Source organism: Capra hircus, chromosome 10 (assembly GCF_001704415.2).
Source record: "Capra hircus breed San Clemente chromosome 10, ASM170441v1, whole genome shotgun sequence".
Taxonomy (NCBI): domain Eukaryota; kingdom Metazoa; phylum Chordata; class Mammalia; order Artiodactyla; family Bovidae; genus Capra; species Capra hircus.
This window is the reverse complement of record NC_030817.1, coordinates 10,862,947-10,887,881: the sequence shown is the minus strand read 5'-3', so window position 1 is coordinate 10,887,881 and position 24,935 is coordinate 10,862,947. Positions and strand designations below refer to the sequence as shown.

Here is a 24,935-nt window from a genome sequence, read left to right as displayed (position 1 = left end):
ACTCAACTCCCAGAGCTTGCACAAACTCATGTCCATCAAGTCAGCGATGCCATCCAACCATCTCATCATCTGTCGTCTCCTTCTCCTCCCACCTTCAATCTTTCCCAGCATCAGGGTCTTTTCCAAGGGGTCAACTCTTCACATCAGGTGGCCAAAGTACTGGAGTTTCAGTTTCAGCATCAGTCCTTCCAATGAATACTCAGGGCTGATTTCCTCTAGGATGGACTGGTTGGATCTCCTTGCAGTCCAAGGGACTCTCAAGAGTCTTCTCCAACACCACAGTTCAAAAGAATCAGTGTTTCCGCACTCAGTCTTCTTTATGGTCTAACTCTCACATCCATACATGACTACTGGAAAAAACATGGCTTTGACTAGATGGACCTTTGTTGGCAAAGTAATGTCTCTACATTTTAATATGCTGTCTAGCTTGGTCATAGCTTTTCTTTCAAGGGGCAAGCATCTTTTAATTTTGTGACTGCAGTCACCACCTGCAGCGATTTTGGAGCCCAAGAAAATAAAGTCTCTCAATTTTTCCATTGTTTCCCCATCTATTTGCCAACAAGTGATGGGACCAGATGCCATGATCTTAGTTTTTTGAATGTTGAGTTTTAAGCCAGTTTTTTCACTCTCCTCTTTAAGAGGCTTTTTAGTTCCTCTTCACTTTCTGCCATAAGGGTGGTGTTATCTGCATATCTGAGGTTATTGATGTTTCTCCCAGAAATTTGATTCCATCTTGTGCTTCATCCAGCCCAGCATTTTGCATGATGTACTCTGAATATAAAGTTAAATAAGCACGGTGACAATATACAGCCTTGACGTACTCCTTTCCCAATTTGGAACCAGTCCATTGTTCCATGTCTGGTTCTAACTGTTGCTTTGTAACCTGCATACAGATTTCTCGCGAGGTAAGTAAGGTGGTCAAGTATTCCTATCTCTGTAAGAACTTTCTACAGTTCATTATGATCCACAGTCAAAGGCTTTGGCACAGTCAAAGCGGAAGTAGATAAACAGCTAATACAACTCAGTAACAGCAACAACAACAAACATCCAACAATGCCCCCCAAAAAGGGGACAAAAGACCTAAATTGACATTTCTCCAAAGAAGACATACAGATGGTCAATAGGCACATGAAAAGATACTCAACATCACTAATTACTAGAGAAATACAAATCAAAATTACAATGAGGTATCGCCTCACACTAGTTAGAATGGCCATCATCAAAAGCCTACAGATAATAAATGTTATTGAGGGTATGGAGAAAAGGGAACCCTCCTACACTGTTGGATGGAATGTAAATTGGTGCAGCACTACAGAAAGGAGTATGGATGTTCCTTAAAAAACTACAAATTGCCATAAGATCCAGCAATCCACCCCTGGGCATATATCTGGAAAAAACTCTTAATTCAAAAAAAATGCATATAACCCAAAGTTCATAGCTGCATTATTTTCAATAGACAAGACATAGAAGCAACCTAAATGTCAACAGATGAATGGATAAAGATGTGGTATATACATATATACAATGGAATACTACTCAGCCATTAACAATGAAGTAATTCCATTTGCAGCAATATGGATGGATATAGAGATTATCATACTAAATGAAGTAAGTCAGAATGAGGAAGACAAATATGATATCACTTATATGTGAAAATAAAATATGACACAAGCAAAGTTATTTACAAAACAGAAACAGACTCACAGATATAGAAAACAAACTATGGTTACCAAAAGGGAAAGGGGGTAGGTGGGGGATAAATTAGGTGTTTGAGATTAGCAGACACAAACTATTCTATATAAAACAGATAAGCAGGGTCCTACAGTTTAGCACAGGGATTTATATTCGATATCCTATATCCTATAATAAACCATAATGGAAAAGAATATTAATAAATATGTGTGTATAACTGAGTCGCTTTGCTGTATACCAGAAACTAATACAATATTATAAATTAACTATACCTCAATAAAATAACAATTTCAAAATAAATTAATCTGCTACACAATGTTGAAAAGAAACTAGGTTCCACAGCAAGAGAACTTGCATGAGCTGGAGCACAGGCTCAAAAAGAAACAAAAAACAAAAATCAATTTCCAGAGTCCCTTCCTAAACAGAACACACAATAATTAAAATTTTAAAAACAGAGGATAACACTATTATGTACTTACAAGACTTAAAGAATATAAACAAAAAGATTCAAATGAACCACCTGATAGTTGGCACATTACATACACTCATTTTTAGGTTATGCTCATTTTACTGCTATATTTCACAACAGTAAATATTTTAATGCTAAGAAAGCAATTTATACTGAGAAGTCCATCAGACTGACTTGTGAGAAATATTCCGAGCTGCACATCTTCCCACAGATTAAGGCAGGTGTGCCCCCAGGTAACTTACAGGTGGTAGAATGGAAATCATTGCTCCATCAAGGGACTGTAATATAAAGCAATGAGAGGCATCCCCCTCTGGTATGAGGGTGAGTGGGTAATCATTGAGAATGAACTACTTTAACAGAACAAGAATTTGGAGAAACTAAGGAGGAGAATTTAGACCAGACAAAGAATGGCCTAAAATAAAAGGAGGGCTTCCCAGGTGGTGCTAGTGGTAAAGAACCTGCCTGCCAATATAGGAGACACAAGAGACATGGGTTCGATCCCTGGGTCTGAAAGATCTCCTAGAGGAGGAAATGGCAACCCACTCCAGTATTCTAGCCTGGAGAATCCCATGGACAGAGAAGCCTGGAGGGCTACAGTCTATAGGGTTGCAGAGTCGGACATGACCAAAGCAACTTGGCACAGGTGCAAGGTAAAAAAATCTTGTTCTCCTATGTCCTATTTTAAATATGAGTGGCTCTACATTTTACGTACGGGTAATTTAGATGGAAATGAAATACCAGTTGAATTCATTTCTCAAGTATAAAACCGTTCCCCCAGAACTCAGCGTTATTCAATTCTAGGCCTCCCAATTCTAGTAGAACACATTCTGTGTTTTAAAAGCTTACCCGTACAGAAGTTTCTCTAATACATAGTTTTATTTCCCAATAACTCAATCCACGGGAAATTCATCTAATATTCTCCCTTTCAAAGTAGGTTAGTTCTGTGCCACTAGTTAATGTTTTTAATTTTTTACTAATAAATTATGGAGCAAAAAATTAACTACCATTATTAATATGATAATTAAATGAAAAACATCTCATGAGCTCCTCAAATATATAAAGTCTATGGCACCATCTGCAAATACATCATAAATCATAAAAACCTGGTAGATGCAAAAATGTCCAAGTTTATTTTCTAAATGAAAGTAGTTAAAAAAAACTTACAAGAGAAAATATGTTCTCTGCACTCAAGCAATTAGCCTCCAATTACAAGCAAATGGATTAATACATTTCTGCTTTGTAAAAAGAAAATAAATCATCAATTAAGCCTGAGACTTAAGTGACAACTCAGTACAGCACAGATATATATAAAATAATCAATTTTACAGCACACATGTAATACCTGTCGTCTTAGAGTATATACTCATAATTAGAAACATGAAGGAACAAATTTAATTGGTTTCCCAAGAGTTTGCAGAAGATGAGTTAGCAAATTCCAAAAGAAAGAAATAAGAGATGGAATTAGCAAAATATTAATAAAAAATATTCATTTTAGGGAATTCTCTGGTGGCCCAGTGTTTAAGATTTCATATTCTCACTGCTTAGGGAACAGGTTCAATTTCTTATCTGGGAATTAAAATCCCACCAGCCACATGGCATGGCCAAAATCAAACAAACAAATAAAAATATTCATTTTATCCCAGAATTCTGGGATATCTTTCCAGCTCCCATCCCAACGTGAATTATATTAAATCCCCATGTGTTTAACTGTTGGTGGGAATGCAAACTAGTGCAACCACTATGGAAAACAGTGTGGAGATTCCTTAAAAAATTGCAAATAGAACTACCTTATGACCCAGCAATCCCACTGCTGGGCATACACACCGAGGAAACCAGAATTGAAAGAGACACATGTACCCCAATGTTCATCGCAGCACTGTTTATGATAGCCAGGACATGGAAACAACCTAGATGTCCATCAGCAGATGAATGGATAAGAAAGCTGTGGTACATATACACAATGGAGTATTACTCAGCCATTAGGAAGAATACATTTGAATCAGTTCTGTTGAGATGGACGAAACTGGAGCCGATTATACAGAGTGAAGTAAGCCAGAAAGAAAAACACAAATACAGTATACTACCACATATATATGGAATTTAGAAAGATGGCAATGATGACCCTGTATGCAAGACAGCAAAAAAGACACAGATGTGTATAGCGGACTTTGGGACTCAGAGGGAGAGGGAGAGGGTGGGATGATTTGGGAGAATGGCATTGAAACATGTATACTATCATGTAAGAATCAAATCACCAGTCCATGTCTGATGCAGGATACAGCATGCTAGGGGCTGGTGCATGGGGATGACCCAGAGGGATGTTGTGGGGAGGGAGGTGGGAGGGGGGTTCATGTTGGGATCGCATGTACACCCATGGTGGGATTCAGGTCAATGTATGTCGAAACCAATACAGTATTGTAAAGTAAAATAAAGTAAAAATAATAAAAAAAAAAGATTAAATGAAAAAAAAGTAAAATAAAATAAAAACTAAAAATAAAGCAACAAAGGTCAATTTTTAGGAAAATCAGAAAATACAGACAAGCAATAAATCCTCCCATAAATAGGCATTCTTATTTTTTAGTAGATGCTCTTCAAGATTCTTTAGGCTTACGAATTATTTATTTATGGATATATATTGTTTAAAAATAACCTTGTTACTTAGTGATATATCATCAGTATATTTCCATGCATTTGCATTTACACCATTATATATTTGTTGATTTCTAAACTTGCAATCTTCCTTTTGACAGCTGTATAATAATTCATGGTAAATGTTTAAATTGTTGTTTATTTAAATTGTCAGGTATTTCTGGACATTTAAGCTGTTTAGGACATTTACTATTACAAAAAATGAAGACTAATTTTGAGACCAAATCTCTGTATATTTTATTTCTTTAAAATAAAAATTCTCCTTAGAAAATAAATAAATAAACAAATAAATAAATCCCCATGTGTTTAAATTGGCATATACTTGAAAGGGCATTTTGAAATGTCTGGAGAATTTTTAACTGCACGTGTCCTTTAACCCAGGAACCCTATACTTCCAAGAATCATACATGATTATACACAACAAATGTGTACAGTAATGGTCATGGCTGCACAGTTTATAACAATAAACAATAACCTAAATACATCTATACTATGGAATATTATAACTGTTCAAAAGAATGAGGAAGAGCTACTGTGTCATATGAAAAATGATATACATTAAATGAATTAAAGTTACATAACACTCATTACACAAAAGTTAAATAACACTTTTTACAGGATGCCGGTTTTCAAAGCAATTTCATGTATGCTTATGTATGCATAGAAAATGTTTGGAAAGATATACAAGAAGTTGTCACAACAGTTACCTCTTTGGAGTAGCACTAAAAAGGGCTATGGAGTTTTAGTATTTATTTAAACAATGAGCATGTCTTACTAAATTAAACCATTCTTAAAATTCTTAATTCCCCATGAGGAATATCCATGGTCCAAATTTAGTAAGTTTCAGTTTAATTCCTATCCTGAATTCTTCCCCCTCTGATTTAAAGCTTTCAAATTCAGACTTCCCTGGCAGTCCAGTGGTTAAGACTCCATGCTTCCACTGCAGTGGTTTGATCCTCATCAGGGAACAAATCCTACATGCCATGTGGCACAGCCAAAAAAAATTAAATAAAGCTTTCAAATTCAATAGAATCTAATCTATACACACTAGTTGGCAATCCATCTGACAAGCTAACCTAAATTTAAACTACAAAATAATAAACCAGTCAAAAAGCTAAAGCTATTCATGACAATCATCTCCTTTATCTCATATCCATATTCAACAACTAAACTTCCAAAAACGTTAGTAAGAGAAAATGCAAACATTTGTAAACTTTCTTACATGTTCTATAGCTCCCGCCTGTCCATTACTATACTCTCGGTAATGTCCAAGCATCTGGTCGACTTGTCGCAGGTTCCGACTGGTGTCCTAAAAAAAAATGGGCTTTATTAATTGCTCCAAATGATGTATTCCCCAGTCTTAGCAGTATATCAAAGAACTAGGTCAACTGTTTGCAAAAGGTACAACTGATACAATAATTAAGTTGCAATCAATATACTTCATAAATATCAAATAAATGTTATTAACACTGATAAATAAACTCAAGCCCATCTACAATTTACTCGTGTGAAATCTGAAGCAAATGGTTTCAGTCCTTATCCAAGGCTCCATAACAAGCTGGAAACAAAACCATAAACTGGATAAGAATCCTCATCATCAATTTGTGCACGTCAACAATTTGCACACTTCACCCCCACTTTATAGAAGAGAATCCTTAGAAAAATGTAGTAGATTGTGTTCAAGACAAGCAAATCACTATGATCAATGTTATTTCAAGTATTTACCTTAGAACTCAATTAAGAGAAAAGAAAATAAAGTAGCCTTTAACTTTTAGCTATAAACAAATTTGTTTCTAATTACAATAAAAATGGTTTCCATGAAATTTGATAGGTTTCATCTGAAAGGTGAATGAAGGTATTTCTTTCAAAATATATACTTATTAATATGTTTCATTAGTGGAAAAATTCAAGAATCTGCACTGCAAAAATCCAATATTATATTAATTTAAATAAGTTTCAAAAGAAATAGGTTTCTGAGTTTTAAAGCATATTATTGTTTCTCCACCAGAAATTAGCCTCTTTTTATCTAAGCACAATAACTCAAACTAATTGAAAGCCAAAATCCATGGTTATTCAGGCAAAACAGAAGTAACAGATTAAAGGGTAGGAAAAAAATAATTCTATTTGAGTTTTCTTTTTCCCCAACATGATACCCTTCCCCCACCTCATTATCAAAACCCTTTCTAGGAAGAGCATATAAAATGCCCACTCAAATTTCCAAACACTGTCAAAAACTAGCCTCTAAATAAAAATAGCATCTCAATATCATTCATCCATGAATAATTTACGTACCCAAAATAGGAACAACTTCACTAAAGACATGTCTACAAAAAGCCAAACTATGGTAATTCCTACTGGCTTCACTCCCAGAGTATTTTAAGTATTTGGAAATACTATCTTATCCCAAGACATTTCCGCAACCTATCAGATATCTCAAGTATCTGACTGTGTTAGGCAGAATAATGACCCCAAAAATGTCTAGGTCCTAATCTCTCAATCCTGTGTATACGTTCCCTTATATGGCAAAAGGGATTTTGCAGATATAACTAATTTAAGGACCTTGAGATGGGGAGATTATTCTGAATTATGGGGTGGACCCAAGGTACTCACAAGGAGCCTTAAAGGGAAGCAAGAGCAGGCATAGTAACATGATGTAAGAAGGGTCCAACCCACCCTTATGGCTGTGAAGAGTAAGGGAGGGGCTATAGGACCAGGAATTTCGGCAGCCTCTAGAAAAGACTGGAAAAGGAACAGATATTTCCCTAGGGACTCCAGAAAGGAATGCAGACCTCCTGATATCCTGCTTTTAGCCCAATGAGACCACTGTTAGATTTTGACCTTCAGAACTATAAGAAAATAAATATCTGGGTTTTTTAGACACTAGTTTTATGGTAATTTGTTACCATGTCATAAAAAACTAAGACACTGACTTAAACCATTTCTTAGCTTAACCTAGTTAAAATCTACCACATGCTCAGTTCAGTTCAGTCATTCAGTCGTGTCCGACTCTTTGCGACCCCATGAATCGCAGCACGCCAGGCCTCCCTGTCCATCACCAACTCCCGGAGTTCACTCACACTCACGTCCATCGAGTCAGTGATGCCATCCAGCCATCTCATCCTCTGTCATCCCATTCTCCTCCTGCCCTCAGTCCCTCCCAGCATCAGAGTCTTTTCCAATGAGTCAACTCTCTACTACTGCTAAACTAACCTGTAAAGTACTGGTTATGGTGTTGACCTTCTCAGTGACATCCACAGTAGGACGATGTCGAACTTCCCTGTGTACTGAACTGGCAGCCCATCGACTCAATCGGTCACGAGAGCGGTAGTGATCTGAATCACTGGAGGATTCTGCCATTGATGTATAAAAATCCTTAAAAATAAATCCAGCTCAAGGTCAATCAAATGGTAAAGAGCAGAGAAATAAGAGGTTAATTTAACTTTTATTTGCTTTTTGATCTTAAGTATTTATTACATTAGTCTTTTGCCATATCATAATTTCTAACACAGAGCTTGAAAACACAAGTCATTTCCACATGCAACTCTCTCTCCTTTGTCTTTTCTGCTTTATGAGCAATTCCTCAGACATTTACAACTCCAAATAATAATAATCACTTAGTTTTGTGCAATGCTCCTAAATTTTCAAAGCATACAGTATCTCATACAACCCTACCAACAACACTCTAAGGTATATGAGACATACAGATTGGTATCTCTACAATAAAAGAAAAAAAATAACACAGATATTCTCTAAGGTAGGACCTACAGTTCTCAATATTCGTCCGACGTCCATTCTGCTAAGCTATGAGAACATGTGTATCTTTAAATAAAAATACAACACACACAGAATAAACTAAACTAAGAGAATTCCATTTATTGTACAGCAAACACTCTCATACCTCTTAATTTAAAATATAGTCAAATTAAATGCCATCACAGAAGTACAAATTCCATAACAAATATGTGAGAAGATGACATCTTCAACGTCTCCACCAAAACAGAAAGCCAAGAAGCCTGAATATAATCTCCTAAGTAGAAACATCTCTAAATATGCTTTCTTCCCATCCTTACCTCAATTTTCAATCTAATGCAAAAGAAAATTATTTCATGCAAGACAATCTCAAAATTTCAGAAAATTTTTATAGAAATTGACAAAATGAAATATATTTTTAACAAAGAAACATCAGAGAAAATTCAATTATCAAAAGTGAAAGTTTGAGTATTCCAACAATTTCATTTTCTGCTTAATAGAGAGTTAATGATCTTTATTTTAACATTAATTGTTACAATCTTCCTAAAATCTACATGGCCAGTTTTCTGGCATTTTAAGAACAGTATGAGGAAACCTTGCTTTAATAATCTAGAATATTCTGAAATTTTTGGATCTTTATTCTGAATGAATCTGGGAAGTACATGACCAAACATCTAAAGCCAAAGGGATAGAGGGAATTTGCTAAATATGTATAGATTCTAGCACATTTAATGAAAGTATTCATGTTTTTAAAATATTAAACTAAATTAAAAAGATAAGCAAGGGAGCTTGCTGTGAGTTCAGTTTTTTCAGTGAAATACAGTCTGTCCTTGTAGCGTCAGAAAAAGAAATCAACAGAATATCCACCTTTTTGGACCCATCTGAGACAGTGCTAGAGAAGAGCTGTCAGACTGCAGCCTCTCCTCTGCCCAGGCCTCTCAACTTCCTTCCTGGCCTCTTTCCTCAGTTCTTGGCCCCCTTCTCCTGTCTACAAGCATAAAGGCACAGTGCCAACAACGTAGCTCCCTCTGACATTAGGAAACACGAACAAGAAACGAAAGCTGATACAACTGTATGGCTACACTTTTGCAGGATCACACTTGTTTAAGTCCAAAAGAATAAACTTGAGAAATCTTAAATAGAACTTCACCTTTAAACTTAGGAAATCACTTGTGTGTCTCTGCACACCCATGCACACATGTGAGCACAGCCATAAATCTATGCCACTTGACCTAAAATCATTTACTGTACGTTAGAGGACTTTCCAACACTTTCCTTTGGTGAAAACGGGAGAAAAAAAAAAATTCAACATTTTCTGAGAGCCTACTACAATGCCAGGTACTCTATAAATGCTCACATAGGCAATCCAATTTAGAGTTTCCCTGGTGGCTTAGAGGGTAAAGCGTCTGCCTGCAATGTGGGAGACCTGGGTTCAATCCCTGAGTCAGGAAGATCCCCTGGAGAAGGGATAGGCTACCCACTCCAGTACTCTTGCCTGGAAAATCCCATGGACGGAGGACCTGGGAGGCTGCAGTCCATGGGGTTGCAAAGAGTAATAACTTACTAAAATGGGCAGTTAACCTATAGAGGATGCTGAAGGCAGAGATGTTAAGTAACAAGTCAAACTCCAGACAGTGATTATAAGTAACAGACCCAGGAGGCAGACCTAGGGTTCAGCCAGGCTTCTTCACCTTCAGTGTTCTCTTCATTCTGCCCTGCTCTGCTGTCTCCTGAACACTACTTGTGAACAGTCTTAACAGTTAGTAAAAATAATTAAAGGTAGCAGCAGGCCATGGCTCACATGTGTCTACAGCCTCCTCAATGCCCCGTCATTTCATTTAAGCATAAAAATACCAAAGGGAGGGAGAGTGGGAAGCAAGTAGCATTATGAAATCTCTATTAGTCACTTAGGGAAAAAAACAGCGACATATCTATGCTGCATATAATAAAACAAATCAAACCTCTGGCCTCAGACTAAAAAGGCTTTTATGTCCTTATTCCTTCTCTTATATGATGGAAAGTAATAATTATGCCTGGATCTGTCAGAATTCTGTATCTGAAAGAATAAGTTTCATTTTAACCAGTCATAATTCTGGAAACTAAACTGGAATTAAGATTTCACCAGGCGGAATAAAAAGGCAACACTGAAAAATCAGATGTTAACCATAATGGCTGTTGGTGAAAACAAGAAACAAGATAACTATCTTTGAGACAACCTGAATTTTTTTTTGAATATCAAAATTTTAATAATAATTAGTTATATATAATGTCAGGGAAGGGAGAGGGAGCTTCCTAGATGATGCTAGTGGTAAAGAACCCTCCTGTCAATGCAGGTAGACATAAGAGACACGGGTTCAATTCCTGGGCTGGGAAGATCCGCTGGAGGTGGGCACAGCAACCTACTCCAGTGTTCTTGCCTAGGAAATTCCAGGGACAGAATAGCCTGGTGGGCTATAGTCCATGGGGTTGCATAGAGCTGGACACAAATGAAGCAACTTAGCATGCACGTAATGTCAATTAATATAAATGGCATATCAGAATCATCTAATGAGCTATTTGAGTACCAACTTGACTACAAAGAGTGAAAACTGAAAATTTTATGTTTTTTTAAATAATTTGTGGAAAATGTGTAAAATATAAAATAGTACAGAGACTAAGATAGTAAGCAAGCATGTATCTACTACCAGAATGTTATAGTTTCCTATTTCTATTTTCTATTATATTATTCTGCTTCTATCATCTATTTCCCTATTATTTTTAAGAATATATTCTTAATATTACTATTTCCCATTCTGACATGTGTACTTCTAATATTTTAAATAATATATTAGGTTGGCCAAAAAATTTATTTGGGTTTTTCCATTAGCTGGTACAGAAAAACCTGAACAAACTTTTTGGCCAACCCAATACTTAGAACACTATAAATAGAGTCCTAGTATTGGCACAGCGGTGAAGAATCCTCCTGCCAACGTAGGAGACACAGGTTCAATCCCTGGGTTGGGAATATCCGTTGGAGAAGGAAATGGCAACCCACTCCAGTATTCCTGAAACATTCCATGGACAGAGGAGCCTGGCAGGGGAGCCTGTCTTGGGGCTGCAGAGGCGGACACGGTCACGCATGCACGCACGCGGCTGCCCACCCTGTCCTCACCGACAACTCCGCCGCTCCACCCACCCCAGCCCCGGGTTAACTACTGGATGATTTTGTGTTTAACTCTCCACACCGCACTCCTATACTTTTACCACAGGTACATATGTACTTCACAGTCTTTCTTAATGGAACACACACTGTAATTAGTTGAAAACATATTAACAAGTGAAGATACAGGGTATCTGAATCTAAAAGAGAAAATCATAGCAGCATTAGCGGCTCACACATACAGTGCTGTTGTCAAAACCATACAAACAGCATTAGCTTAACTATGTGTAACTGTCACGTAACACACACACATACACAAGACCTCTCACTTACCCCTATTAAGGATTACATACTTTTAATAAGATAAAATCACACTTTTCAGCATGAATTTCACTAGTTCACAAAGTCCTCAGCTTTTAATTTCAATTATGTTGAGCGATAAAAGATGTACAAACTCCTGCATCTGATGGAACTCCTGTAGAAATATCAAGATTCAATGTAAGATACAGGTAAAGATTTTTATATCATATTACAGCATACGAAACATTTGCTTTTATAGCATATGAAAGAACTTTAATTACATAAATGTCATAAGTGTTGAATTTAAAACACTAAAGACAATTCGATTACTATTTCATGGCTGATTTAAACAAAAAAACTTAGCACTGTCTACACCTACTACCAACAGTTCAAAAGGTCAAACACATCTCTCATGGCTAACAGAGCACCTGAACCTAAATGTCAAAACGCAGAAGGCAGGTACAGTGGCAGAGTTCCAACCTTAGCGAAAGATGTCAGTCTATTAACAGTCAACACTTCCACACCCCAGACACGGAGCTGATGGAGGAAGAGAGATACAAATGAGAAAGGAGTGGCCTTGAGAGTCGCCAGACGGCTGCTGGCCCACTATCAGGAAACAGTGTCAGTCACGCAGTCGGACCCAACTCTTTGCGACCCCGTGGACTGTGGCCTGCCAGGCTCCTCTGTCCATGGGATTTCCTAGGCAAGAGTACTGGAGTGGGTTGCCATTTCCTTCTCCAGGGGATCTTCCCCACCCAGGGATTCAACCAAAGGCCATGCAGATAGTTCCAAGAGCCCCTGAAGATAACTGACGGAGAAGCACAGAACAGTAAGTGCCAATGCTGCCCTCTTCACTGACCGTTACTATTTTGTACAATTAGATAGTTTTTCTAAAGTATTGTAGGGAAACTATCAGTGGCATTAATGAAAATAAGATTTTTTTTTAGGACTCTGAAAATCCTCTCCCCAGTGAAATTGTACCCAAAGCATTAGACTCAGTCCATGTTGATAAAAGCATACTGAGAACAGTCACCTTAAAAAAAAAAAAAAAAAAAAAAAAATTCATGGCCATGCAAAACTGTTCTATCTAATAACCTAGGAAATATAAATTGTCAGTGAGATGCTTTTATAGCCCACTGTTCTCCCTTAAATAATTCTATCTTAGCCAGGTTGTAAGGGAAGGAACATTCCTATGCTGTCCCAATGGATATGTGTAAGTTGATACAAACTGTCTAGATGTCAGCAGGCAATATGTATCAAAAGCAGTTTGTACCTTTGACCTACCAACAATACTTCCACAATTTCTCCTAACAAAATCATTGGAATACATACAGAAATTTATATATAAGAATATTTGCTGAGAACAAATATCACAACTATATAACAGAGGGAAAATAAAAAGCACTGAAATTTCAAATTATAAGAGAAGAGTTAGAATACAGTACATTCATGTAATGGAACAGTACACAGACATTAAAACCCTATTTCTGGAGATATTTAACAGCAATGCAAGGGATAAAAGCATGAATCCCAATTTTGTAATATACATTACATGATGTCTGTATAGGAATATAAATTGCCAGTATACATATTCAGGGGTTTCCCAGGTGGTGCCAATGGTAGAGAACCCGCCTGCCTACGTAGGAAACATAAGAGAAGTGGGGTCAGTCGCTGGGTGGGGAAGATCTCTTTGAGGAGGGCCTGGCAACCCACTCCAGTATTCTTGCCTAGAGAATCCCTTGGACAGACGAGCCTGGCGGGCGATGGTCCAACAGGGGTCTGAAAGAGCAGTTCAAGGCTGAAGTGACTTCACCCACGTGCACACATACATATTCAGAGGAACAGGAAAGGACGATGACAAAGGGAGAAGAAAACAAAAGTATATTCACCACGTTAAGTTTATAGCAGATTTCTATTCTTTAAACATTCTTATACTTCCTGAATTTTCTTACGATTGAATAATCAGAAAGAAAAAGAAAATCAATGTTTAAAAGAAAAAAAATATATATATATAAAGATCCCCTTCAGAGACAGCAGATTAAGAACAGACTGATAACCTGGAAAATGTGTTTAAATAAAACAAATTTAAAGTGGTCCATGAATAATAATCACTACTGCAATTTGAATTCCAAAGAAGAATTTAAACACCTAGTATGCTCAAGAAAAAAAATCTTCATTATTTTTAAACAGTTAAAAGAAAAAAAATTCAGGTGGATTAGAAATTCATTCTCATTAGCATAAGAAATCTCAGCATGACGTTTGTAGACAAAAGAAGAAAGAATTGCTAAATTTGAAGAATGATTAAAGAACAATTTAAAGGAGCTGAATCACCTAAATCCTGGTTAAATGTGTGACAGGCATTTCCTTTAACTGGAGAAAGAAAGTGAAGTTGCTCAGTCGTGTCCAACTCTTTGCGACCCCATGGACTGTAGCCTGCCAGGCTCCTCTGTCCATGGGATTTTCCAGGCCAGAATACTGGAGTGGGTTGCCATCTCCTTCCCGGGATCTTCCCGACCCGGGACGGAACCCCGTCTCCCACTGCAGGCAGACTTTTTACCGTCTGAGCCACCAAAGAGGAACAGATACTCTCTGCAGCTTAAACCTCCGGGTATAATTTATCACTGATGAGAAAGCAGGACTACTCACGCTGTCTGCTTTTCAGATTCTAAGCTTCTCCCAAGACTCTAGAGAGATCTAAGACGGGTGACCTTGGGCGAAAGTCTCCAGAGTCACAGAAAAAGCTCTGGGTCTGAAAACAGATGGTACCATTCTTGGAAAAGTTTATTTGGCTGTTCCCAACACATCAGTATTTAAAGGCATAAATATTGTTGCTTCTGTCTTAATGAACCTTATAAAGAAGACATACGGCCACCAGAGCAAGTAATGAACCCCTCATCAATTCGCTCCCACTGAGGATCTATCTATCAAAAATGAATGCCCATATGCAAACCTGAATATTGTGAGAATAAAAACTGCATTCAGCCCTGCAATTTCAACCCTGCAATAAGAGGACTGGCAGTGAGTCTACAGACTCAAGTCCACCTCCTTTGTTATTTGACCTAAAGAGCCATCAGACTGTCTTCATTATAATGATGCACATTTGTATGTATGAGAGCTGTAATTTATTGATTCTCAAGTCTCTTTTCCTCAGAGCCAGTTTAAAACAATTAGGATTTGCAAGCTGTTCCATAAAAGATAAGCACCCAGCATCAGGGGTGATATTTCACAAAGGCTGACTGGTGCATGTTAAGTAGGTTGATTGCTTCTGTGGCCTCCAAGAGCCTCAGCCGTCCCTGTCCAAGGCAGCTGTCCTCAAGGTAATGACGTTGATATTTAAAGGGGATTGGGGCAGCTAGGGAATGCATTTTAAGCTGAGCCACAAACCAAGTTCAAAAATTTTAATATATTTCTCACTGCTTCAATAGCGACTGCCGCATCCTTCAAGAGAAAAAGTTAACACACCAGCAGAGGCTACCATGCACAAGTAATTATCACCTGCACCTGTCTTCTCTACATCAGTCCTCCTCTGTAACACCATCTCCTCAAACGCTTTTAGCAAATTCATGTAAGATCAAAGCTGGATCGGAAGAATCAATATTGTCAAAATCACTATACTACCCAAGGCATTCTACAGATTCAATGCAGTTCAGCTCAGTCACTCAGTCATGTCCGACTCTGCAACCCCACGGACTGCAGGATGCCAGGCCTCCCTGTCCACTGCCAACTCCCAGAGTTTACTCAAACACATGTCCATTGAGTTGGATGGTGATGCCATCCAACCATCTCATCCTCTGTTGTCACCTTCTCCTCCCACCTTCAATCTTTTCCAGCATCAAGGTCTTTTCAAATGAGTCAGTTCATCACATCAAGTGGCCAAAGTACTGGAGTTTCAGCTTCAGCATCAGTCTTCTAATGAATATTCAGGACTGATTTCCTTTAGGATGGACTGGTTGGATCTTCTTGCTGTCCAACAGACTCCCAAGAGTCTTCTCCAACACCACAGTTCAAAAGCATCAATTCTTCAGTGCTCAGCTTTCTTTATAGTCCAACTCTCACATCTATACACGAATACTGGAAAAACCATAGCTTTGACCGATTCAACGCAATCCCTTTCAAATTTCCAATGACATTTCTCATAGAACTAGAACAAAAAAAACTTTCAATTTATATGGAGACACAAAAGACTCCAAATAGCCAAAATATACTGAGAAAGAAAAATGAAGATGGAGAAATCAGACTCCCTGATTTCAGACTATACTACAAGCTACAGTCATCATTGTATTCTGGGCTCCAAAATCACTGCAGATGGTGATTGCAGCCATCAAATTAAAACACGCTTACTCCTTGGAAGGAAAGTTATGACCAACCTAAACAGCATAATAAAAAGCAGAGACGTTACCTTGCCAACAAAGGTCCATCTAGTCAAGGCTATGGTTTTCCCAGTGGTCATGCATGGATGTGAGAGTTGGACTGTGAAGAAAGCTGAGCACCAAAGAATTGATGCTTTTGAACTGTGGTGTTGGAGAAGACTCTTGAGAGTCCCTTGGACTGCAAGGAGATCCAACCAGTCCATCCTAAAGGAGATCAGTCCTGGGTGTTCACTGGAAGGACTCATGTTGAAGCTGAAACTCCAATACTTTGGCCACCTGATGTGAAGAGCTGACTCACTGGAAAAGACCCTGATGCTGGGAGGGATTGGGGACAGGAAGAGAAAGGGAAGACACAGGATGAGATGGCTGGATGGCATCACTGACTCGATGGACATGGGTTTGGGTGGACTCCGGGAGTTGGTGATGGACAGGGAGGCCTGGCGTGCTGTGGTTCATAGGGTCACAAAGAGTCTGACACAACTGAGCAACTGAACTGAACTGAACAGTCATCAAGATTGGGTAGTATGGGTACAAAGACAGAAATATAGACCAATGAACAGGACAGAAAGCCCAGAGGTAAACTCACACACCCAGGGCCAATTAGTCTATGAGAAGGAAGGCAAGAATATTCAATGGAGAAAAGACAGTCTCCTCAATAAGTGGTGCTGGAAACACTGGACAGCTATGTGTAAAAGAATGAAATTAGAACATTCTCTAACACCTTACACAAAAATAAACTCAAAATGGATCAAAGACCTAAATGTACAGCCAGACATTATAAAACTCTTACAGGAAAGCAGAACACCCTTTGATATTATTTTCAGCATTACCTTTTGGGGTCCACCTTCTAGAGTAATGAAAATAAAAAAAAAAAAATAAACAATGCCACCTAATCAAACTTAAGAGCTTCTGCACAGCAAAGGTAACCATGAACAAAATGAAAAGACAACCCACAGAACGGGAGAAAATATTTGCAAATGAAGGGAGCAAATATACAAACAGTTCATCCAGCTGTACATCAGGAAAACAAACAACTCAATCAAACGGGCAAAAGATCTAAATAGATATTTCTCCAAAGAAGACAAACAGATGGCCAACAGGCACATGAGAAAATGCTCAAATATTGCTATTCATTAGAGAAACGGAAATCAAAACTATCATGAAGTTATCGATTCATACCAGCCAGAATGGCCATCACCAACAAGTCTACAAACAATAAATACTGGAGAAAAAGAAACCCTCCTGCACTGTTGATAGAAATGTAAATTGGTGCAACCACTGTGGAGAAGAGCATGGAGAGTCCTTACAAAACTGAAAACAGAACTACCATATGATCCAATAATCCTACTCCTGGACACAAATCCAGAGAAAACCATAATCCAAAAGGGAACATGCACCCCAGTGTTCATTGCAGCACTATTTACAATAGCCAAGACATGGAAGCAACCTAAATGTCCACTGTCAGAGGAATGGATAAGGATGTTGTACGTATACCCAATAAGATATTACTCAGCCATTTAAAAAAGAATAAAATAGCGCCATTTGCAGCAATGTGGAGGGACCCAGAAATCATCATACTGAGTAAAGTCAGACAGAAAAAGACAAATATCGCATGGTATCATTCACATGTGGAATCTCATTTCTTTAAAAGACACAAATGAACAAAACAGAAACAGACAAAATTCAACATCCATTTATGATAAAAACTCTCCAGAAAGCAGGAATAGAAGGAACATACCTCAACATAATAAAAGCTATATATGACAAACCCACAGCAAACATTATCCTCAATGGTGAAAAATTGAAAGCATTTCCCCTAAAGTCAGGAACAAGACAAGGGTGCCCACTTTCACCACTACTATTCAACATAGTTCTGGAAGTTTTGGCCACAGCAATCAGAGCAGAAAAAGAAATAAAAGGAATCCAAATTGGAGAAGAAGAAGTAAAACTCTCACTGTTTGCAGATGACATGATCCTCTACATGGAAAACCCTAAAGACTCCACCAGAAAATTACTAGAGCTCATCAATGAATATAGTAAAGTTGCAGGATATAAAATCAACACACAGAAATCCCTTGCATTCCTATACACGAATAATGAGAAAGTAGAAAAAGAAATTAAGGAAACAATTCCATTCACCATTGCAACGAAAAGAATAAAATACTTAGGAATATATCTACCTAAAGAAACTAAAGACCTATATATAGAAAACTATAAAACACTGATGAAAGAAATCAAAGAGGACACTAATAGATGGAGAAATATACCATGTTCATGGATTGGAAGAATCAATATAGTGAAAATGAGTATACTACCCAAAGTAATTTACAAATTCAATGCAATCCCTATCAAGCTACCAGCCATATTTTTCACAGAACTAGAACAAATAATTTCAAGATTTGTATGGAAATACAAAAAACCTCGAATTGCCAAAGCAATCTTGAGAAATAAGAATGGAACTGGAGGAATCAACTTGCCTGACTTCAGGCTCTACTACAAAGCCACAGTCATCAAGACAGTATGGTACTGGCACAAAGACAGACATATAGATCAATGGAACAAAATAGAAAGCCCAGAGATAAATCCACACACGTATGGACACCTTATCTTTGACAAAGGAGGCAAGAATATACAATGGAGTAAAGACAATCTCTTTAAACAAGTGGTGCTGGGAAAACTGGTCAACCACTTGCAAAAGAATGAAACTAGATCACCTTCTAACACCGCACACAAAAATAAACTCAAAATGGATTAAAGATCTAAATGTAAGACCAGAAACTATAAAACTCCTAGAGGAGAACATAGGCAAAACACTCTCAGACATAAATCACAGCAGGATCCTCTATGATCCACCTCCCAGAATTCTGGAAATAAAAGCAAAAATAAACAAATGGGATCTAATTAAAATTAAAAGCTTCTGCACAACAAAGGAAAATATAAGCAAGGTGAAAAGACAGCCTTCTGAATGGGAGAAAATAATAGCCAGTGAAGCAACTGACAAACAACTAATCTCAAAAATATACAAGCAACTTATGCAGCTCAATTCCAGAAAAATAAACGACCCAATCAAAAAATGGGCCAAAGAACTAAATAGACATTTCTCCAAAGAAGACATACGGATGGCTAACAAACACATGAAAAGATGCTCAACATCACTCATTATCAGAGAAATGCAAATCAAAACCACAATGAGGTACCACTTCACACCAGTCTGAATGGCTGCGATCCAAAAATCTGCAAGCAATAAATCCTGGAGAGGGTGTGGAGAAAAGGGAACCCTCCTACACTGTTGGTGGGAATGCAAACTAGTACAGCCACTATGGAGAACAGTGTGGAGATTCCTTAAAAAATTGCAAATAGAACTACCTTATGACACAGCAATCCCTCTGCTGGGCATACACACCAAGGAAACCAGAATTGAAAGAGACACATGTACCCCAATGTTCATCGCAGCACTGTTTATAATAGCCAGGACATGGAAACAACCTAGATGTCCATCAGCAGATGAATGGATAAGAAAGCTGTGGTACATATACACAATGGAGTATTACTCAGCCATTAAAAAGAATTCATTTGAATCAGTTCTGATGAGATGGATGAAACTGGAGCTGATTATACAGAGTGAAGTAAGCCTGAAAGAAAAACACCAATACAGTATACTAACACATATATACGGAATTTAGAAAGATGGCAATGACGACCCTGTATGCAAGACAGCAAAAAAGACACAGATGTGTATAACGGACTTTTGGACGCAGAGGGAGAGGGAGAGGGTGGGATGATTTGGGAGAATGGCATTCTAACATGTATACTATCATGTAAGAATCGAATTGCCAGTCTATGTCTGACGCAGGATACAGTATGCTTGGGGCTGGTGCATGGGGATGACCCAGATGATGTTATGGGGAGGGAGGTGGGAGGGGGCTTCATGTTTGGGAACGCATGTAAGAATTAAAGATTTTTTAAAAAATTTTTAAAAAAAGAAAAGAGAAAAAAACAGAAACAGACTTACAGATATAAAAAACAAACTTATGGTTGGTTGCTGCTGCTGCTACTGCTAAGTCACTTACCAACAGGTAAATGTGTTGGGGAGGATAAGTCTGGAGTTTTGGATGAACACACACACACACACACACACACACACACACACACACACACACTCACCATAACGTATGGTTAGTTCACAATATATTATTCACCATAACATATAAGATAGAGAACCGGCTTCTCCTTTGGGATTGGCCCACCCTCACGCCTTAGCAGGGGGTGTACTATCCTCTGTTTACCAAATAAAACTCTGAGCTGTAACCAAAAAAAAAAAAAAAAAAGGATAACCAACAAAGACCTAACCTACTGGACAGCACAGAGAACTCAATATTCTATGATAACCCACATGAGAAAAGAATCTAAAAAAGAATGAATATATGTATAACTGAATCAGTTTGTTGTACACCTGCAATTAACCACAACACTGAAAGCCAATAAAATTACAACTAAAAAATTTAAAAATAAGAATAACTTGGTTTGGGAGAGTTTTTTAGAGAAAAGTGGTCAGCACAGGGCTGTTTTAATCAGAGAGCTTAATGATGAGAAGGAACTTCACATAGACATGAGGAGGGAACCAGATTCTAGACAGGTGGAGGAGCAGGACAGATGCATAGCACATGGAGCAGGAAGGCATTTGCTGTGTCTAAGAAACAGCAAAAGGCAGGAGCACAGTGACCAAGGAGGAGGGCGTCACGGGACGAAGCCTGAGAAGCAGGCTGGGGACAGCTCACGGAGAGGGTCAGGCTGAGAGAAGCGTGGACTTTATTCCAGCCCTCACGTAAGTTTCATGAGGGGAGACGCTTACTCTACTTATTCAATGTTGGCACCCCAAGGCCCAGAACTCTATTAATAACATAGTTGGCACTTGGCAGAGATCCAACGGACTGAGAATAAATCAAGAATTGTTGTCCAGGGTCTAAGGCATGCCCGACTCTTTGCAGCCCCACGGACTGCAGGACGCCAGGCTTCCCTGTCCTTCACTATCTCCCAGGGTCCGCTCAAAGTCATTCATTGAGTCATCTCATACCAGACCTCAAGTCATCACCTGCCCACCACCCAAGCCAAGCTCCCTGTGGTGGGGACCTTTTCCCAGGTGACAGACGGCTTGAGATCTCACACCAAATCTTTAGCTGAAGGATGTCTAGGCTACTCAGTTGCATCTGTTACCACCTAAGTGAAGACACAAAAGAGGAAGCTACTTGCAGTGCACCTTGAACTGTTCCTGAAGAATTAAATATTTTATTGTGATGTTACTACTTGAATTTATTATCCTTTGCTGGGGAACAAAATTAAACATAACAGGGGCTGTTAGTCTCCTCACAAAAAGACAAAAATAAAATAAAGAGAGAGATCCAAGTCTACTGTCCAGTAGTCAGTTCTCAGTCAAGTCAAGAGAGAATGTAACAGGAACAGAATCGGAGAGAGACAACCGATGCATGCTCTCACCATCCACTGAACTATCACCATATTAGAAATGAAGGAGGAAACTGATTAAGTCACAGTCCTCGATGGGAGAAAAAGACCTGTAGGAAGTCTACACACAAAGAGCTAGGTGCTATGACAACACGCCAGGGGGCCAGCTCAGGATCTTTCCACCCATCTACAAGGATGAGACGTTTGACGGATCAGACAAAGAAGCGAGAGTCCATTAAAAAGCATCGTTTCAGAGGAACAAGGGAAGAGACAAATATTCAGAGCTCTCCCATCCTTCAATCAGAGCATAGATTTAAAACTGTCTCCAGATATTCCTTGGAAAAGGCAATGGCACCCCACTCCAGTACTCTTGCTTGGAAAATCCCATGGATGGAGGAGCCTGGTGGGCTGCCGTCTATGGGGTCGCACAGAGTTGGAAACGACTGAAGCGACTTAGCAGCAGCAGCCAGATATTCCTAAATGTCCCCTCAGACAGAGATGAGGTGCGTGGCTACAATCACTCTCAGTTGAGAACTTCTGACCTACAGAATTAACATTAAATATATATTATGCATATATGTACATATATTCATATATATGGGCTTCCTGGGGGGGCTCAGCAGTAAAGAAACCACCTGCCAATCAAGGCAGAAAACTCAGGTTCCATCCCTGGGTCGGGAAGATCCCCTGGAGAAGGAAATGGCAACCCGCTCCAGTATTCTCGCCTGAAAAATCCCATGAACAGAGGAGCCTGGCGGGCTACAGGCCATGGGGTCACACGGAGTGGGAATGATCGAGCATGAACACATGCATACAATATACATATGTATACTGCGAATACACTAGGTTTCATTTTTTTGGATACTCCACTTACTCCTGTTGCTACCATCCATTTCCCTCCTTCCTCTCTGCCTTCCCCCTCCTACTTCCCCCTCCCTTCCTCTCTCTCTCACACACATGCACACACCCACCCCTCTACTCCATGGATGACACCAGACAGACTCAGCCCCCAGGCTCCATTTTGCTCCCCTTGCGGGAGTAAGAGGGCAGAGTCACTGGATCAGCACCCATCAAGCAGGTGGCAGGGGCATTTCTGGAAAAGCCTGCATGGCACACAAAATTACTGTTTCCTCAGGCATGGAGACAAAACCAATAGCTGCTTAATTATATGTATGCCAGTTGTTAAAAATTAGCAAGGCTTTAAAAGAAAATAAAGCTACTTAATAACTCTTTCCCTGTCTCACCAGAAGAATGACACAGATATTTTAGACTCATACACCTACACACACTTCTAAAATAAATGAGGCAGTTTACAAAATTAAATTAAAAGTAAAACATGTCAAGATAAAAAACAATCAACAAAAACCCAAGGGTGGGGAAAAAAAGATAACAGACAGAAATGGATGCTAACAAACAGAAGATGGATTTCTTACTTGGAGCTAAGCCCTAGAATGGCATTCTATTTGCTAACAGATAAAAAGAGTAAATACAAACTACACTATTCCCAAAGTAGACAATAATGAAGCCCTCTGGGTGTGGACACAACCCCTAATAATGGCCCAAACTATCAGAAAATGGACATGAGGTGAGCCTGGACAAAGACAGAGCTAGAATCCCTGAGTTCCTAACACCATTCTCTTTAAATCAGGGGATGAAAAGTAGAGAACTACAGACCAAATCCAGGCAAGCGATACATATTTAACAGAGCCCTCATTGTGCTATCTTAAAACCTTAATTTGAAAACAAAGAGACTTCACCAAAAAAATCTAATTTCCAGTTTCTCTTGAAAACTCCAAAGATCTGGCAACACTGGGGAAGACTGTTCCCATGGCAACGCAGCTGTAAACAGTGGCTGTCATGAGTGGGTCATGCTCCCTCCTGCTTGCCCTTGCAATACCCACCAGGCGTAGGACCTGATTAATAGCTGACTTTGCAATCCTACTTTGGATAAAGAACCAAGACAAAGGAAGTTTATTGGCCTCATTCCCCAGTTAAAAATGAACAATTCTACCGTGAAAGAATCAATCAAGGTTAAATGCTCGAGAGACAATGCTCCCCTCTACAGACCAGAAGGAAATCCGGTAACACAGCTTCCATATTAGCCTATAGACTACAAAACCAGAACGAGAAGTAAGCCTTGAGCAGGAGGACTTGATTTTTGGCAGACCACTCAGGATGTTTTCCCGCTCTGGTATATAGAAGAAATTAAATGCAGAACAAAGTGCTGCTTGCATAATCTGGCTCCAACTCTTCACCTCCCCAAGATGTAAATCCTCCCACTATGGTGGAATTACCCTCCCTGCCTCTGGGCTCAGCTATTTGACCTAAGTTGACCAACAGGATTTCAGCTGACAGGGCACAAACAGATACCTGAAATGGGCCTACACACTGGAACCTGCTCCCCTCACAACTCTTGCGTCACCATCAGGACACGCAAAGACGATCCCACTGGAAGGTATGGGATACATGGCTGCCCCAACGACCTCCAGCTTAGATCAGCGGACCAGTCAGTTGAGCCCAGACTAACGTGTCCAGCCAAGATAGGTAGACAAAAAAAGCGCACTACTGTATGCCTGCCAGGATTTATTTATTATGCAAAGGCTAACTGACACACACACACACACACACACACACACACACACCACACACACACACACACACAGAGTTTACTAATAAGTCATTTGATTTGGTTCAGAAGATGGTTAATTTCCTGAGGCTTCCTCTCAAGCCTGCTTTCCTTGAGAAAACAAATTGGTTTCAGACTGTCATCTAACTGTAGAAGCAAAAAAGGATAAATTCATATTAGGGTTCACAAAATAAGCATTAACAATTGATATAACAAGGGACAGGCCACCAATTTTTGAGAGTCATCATAAATATCATTTGGGGCTATTTATTTGTTCATGTAACATTAAGTTTTTCATAATAAACATGCTATTTCTTAAGTGTATTATAAAGCTTGTTTGTTTTCTTCCTCCTAGTTTTTAAAGCAGAAACAGAAATTCCTCTTGACTTTCCTAGTGAACAAAACAACACTACAAATTTTTAGGAAAGGAAATATTTCTTATTGCTATTTATACCTTAAATTTGCATACTGCTTTATAGC

The 24,935-nt window shown here is 38.8% G+C and overlaps 1 protein-coding gene across 1 annotated transcript in view; it reads right to left on the bottom strand.

The window, feature by feature from the left end:
• The window catches only part of CEP128 (centrosomal protein 128), a 466,954-nt gene that overhangs the window by 434,762 nt on the left and 7,257 nt on the right, over window positions 1–24,935 (bottom strand). The window contains exons 2-3 of the mRNA XM_018053897.1: window positions 8,021–8,182; window positions 6,033–6,119 (exon numbers count right to left, since the gene is read on the bottom strand). Coding sequence (XP_017909386.1) covers window positions 6,033–6,119; window positions 8,021–8,167 — 234 coding nt within the window. The 5' untranslated portion in view covers window positions 8,168–8,182. The remainder of the gene's footprint in view (window positions 1–6,032; window positions 6,120–8,020; window positions 8,183–24,935) is intronic.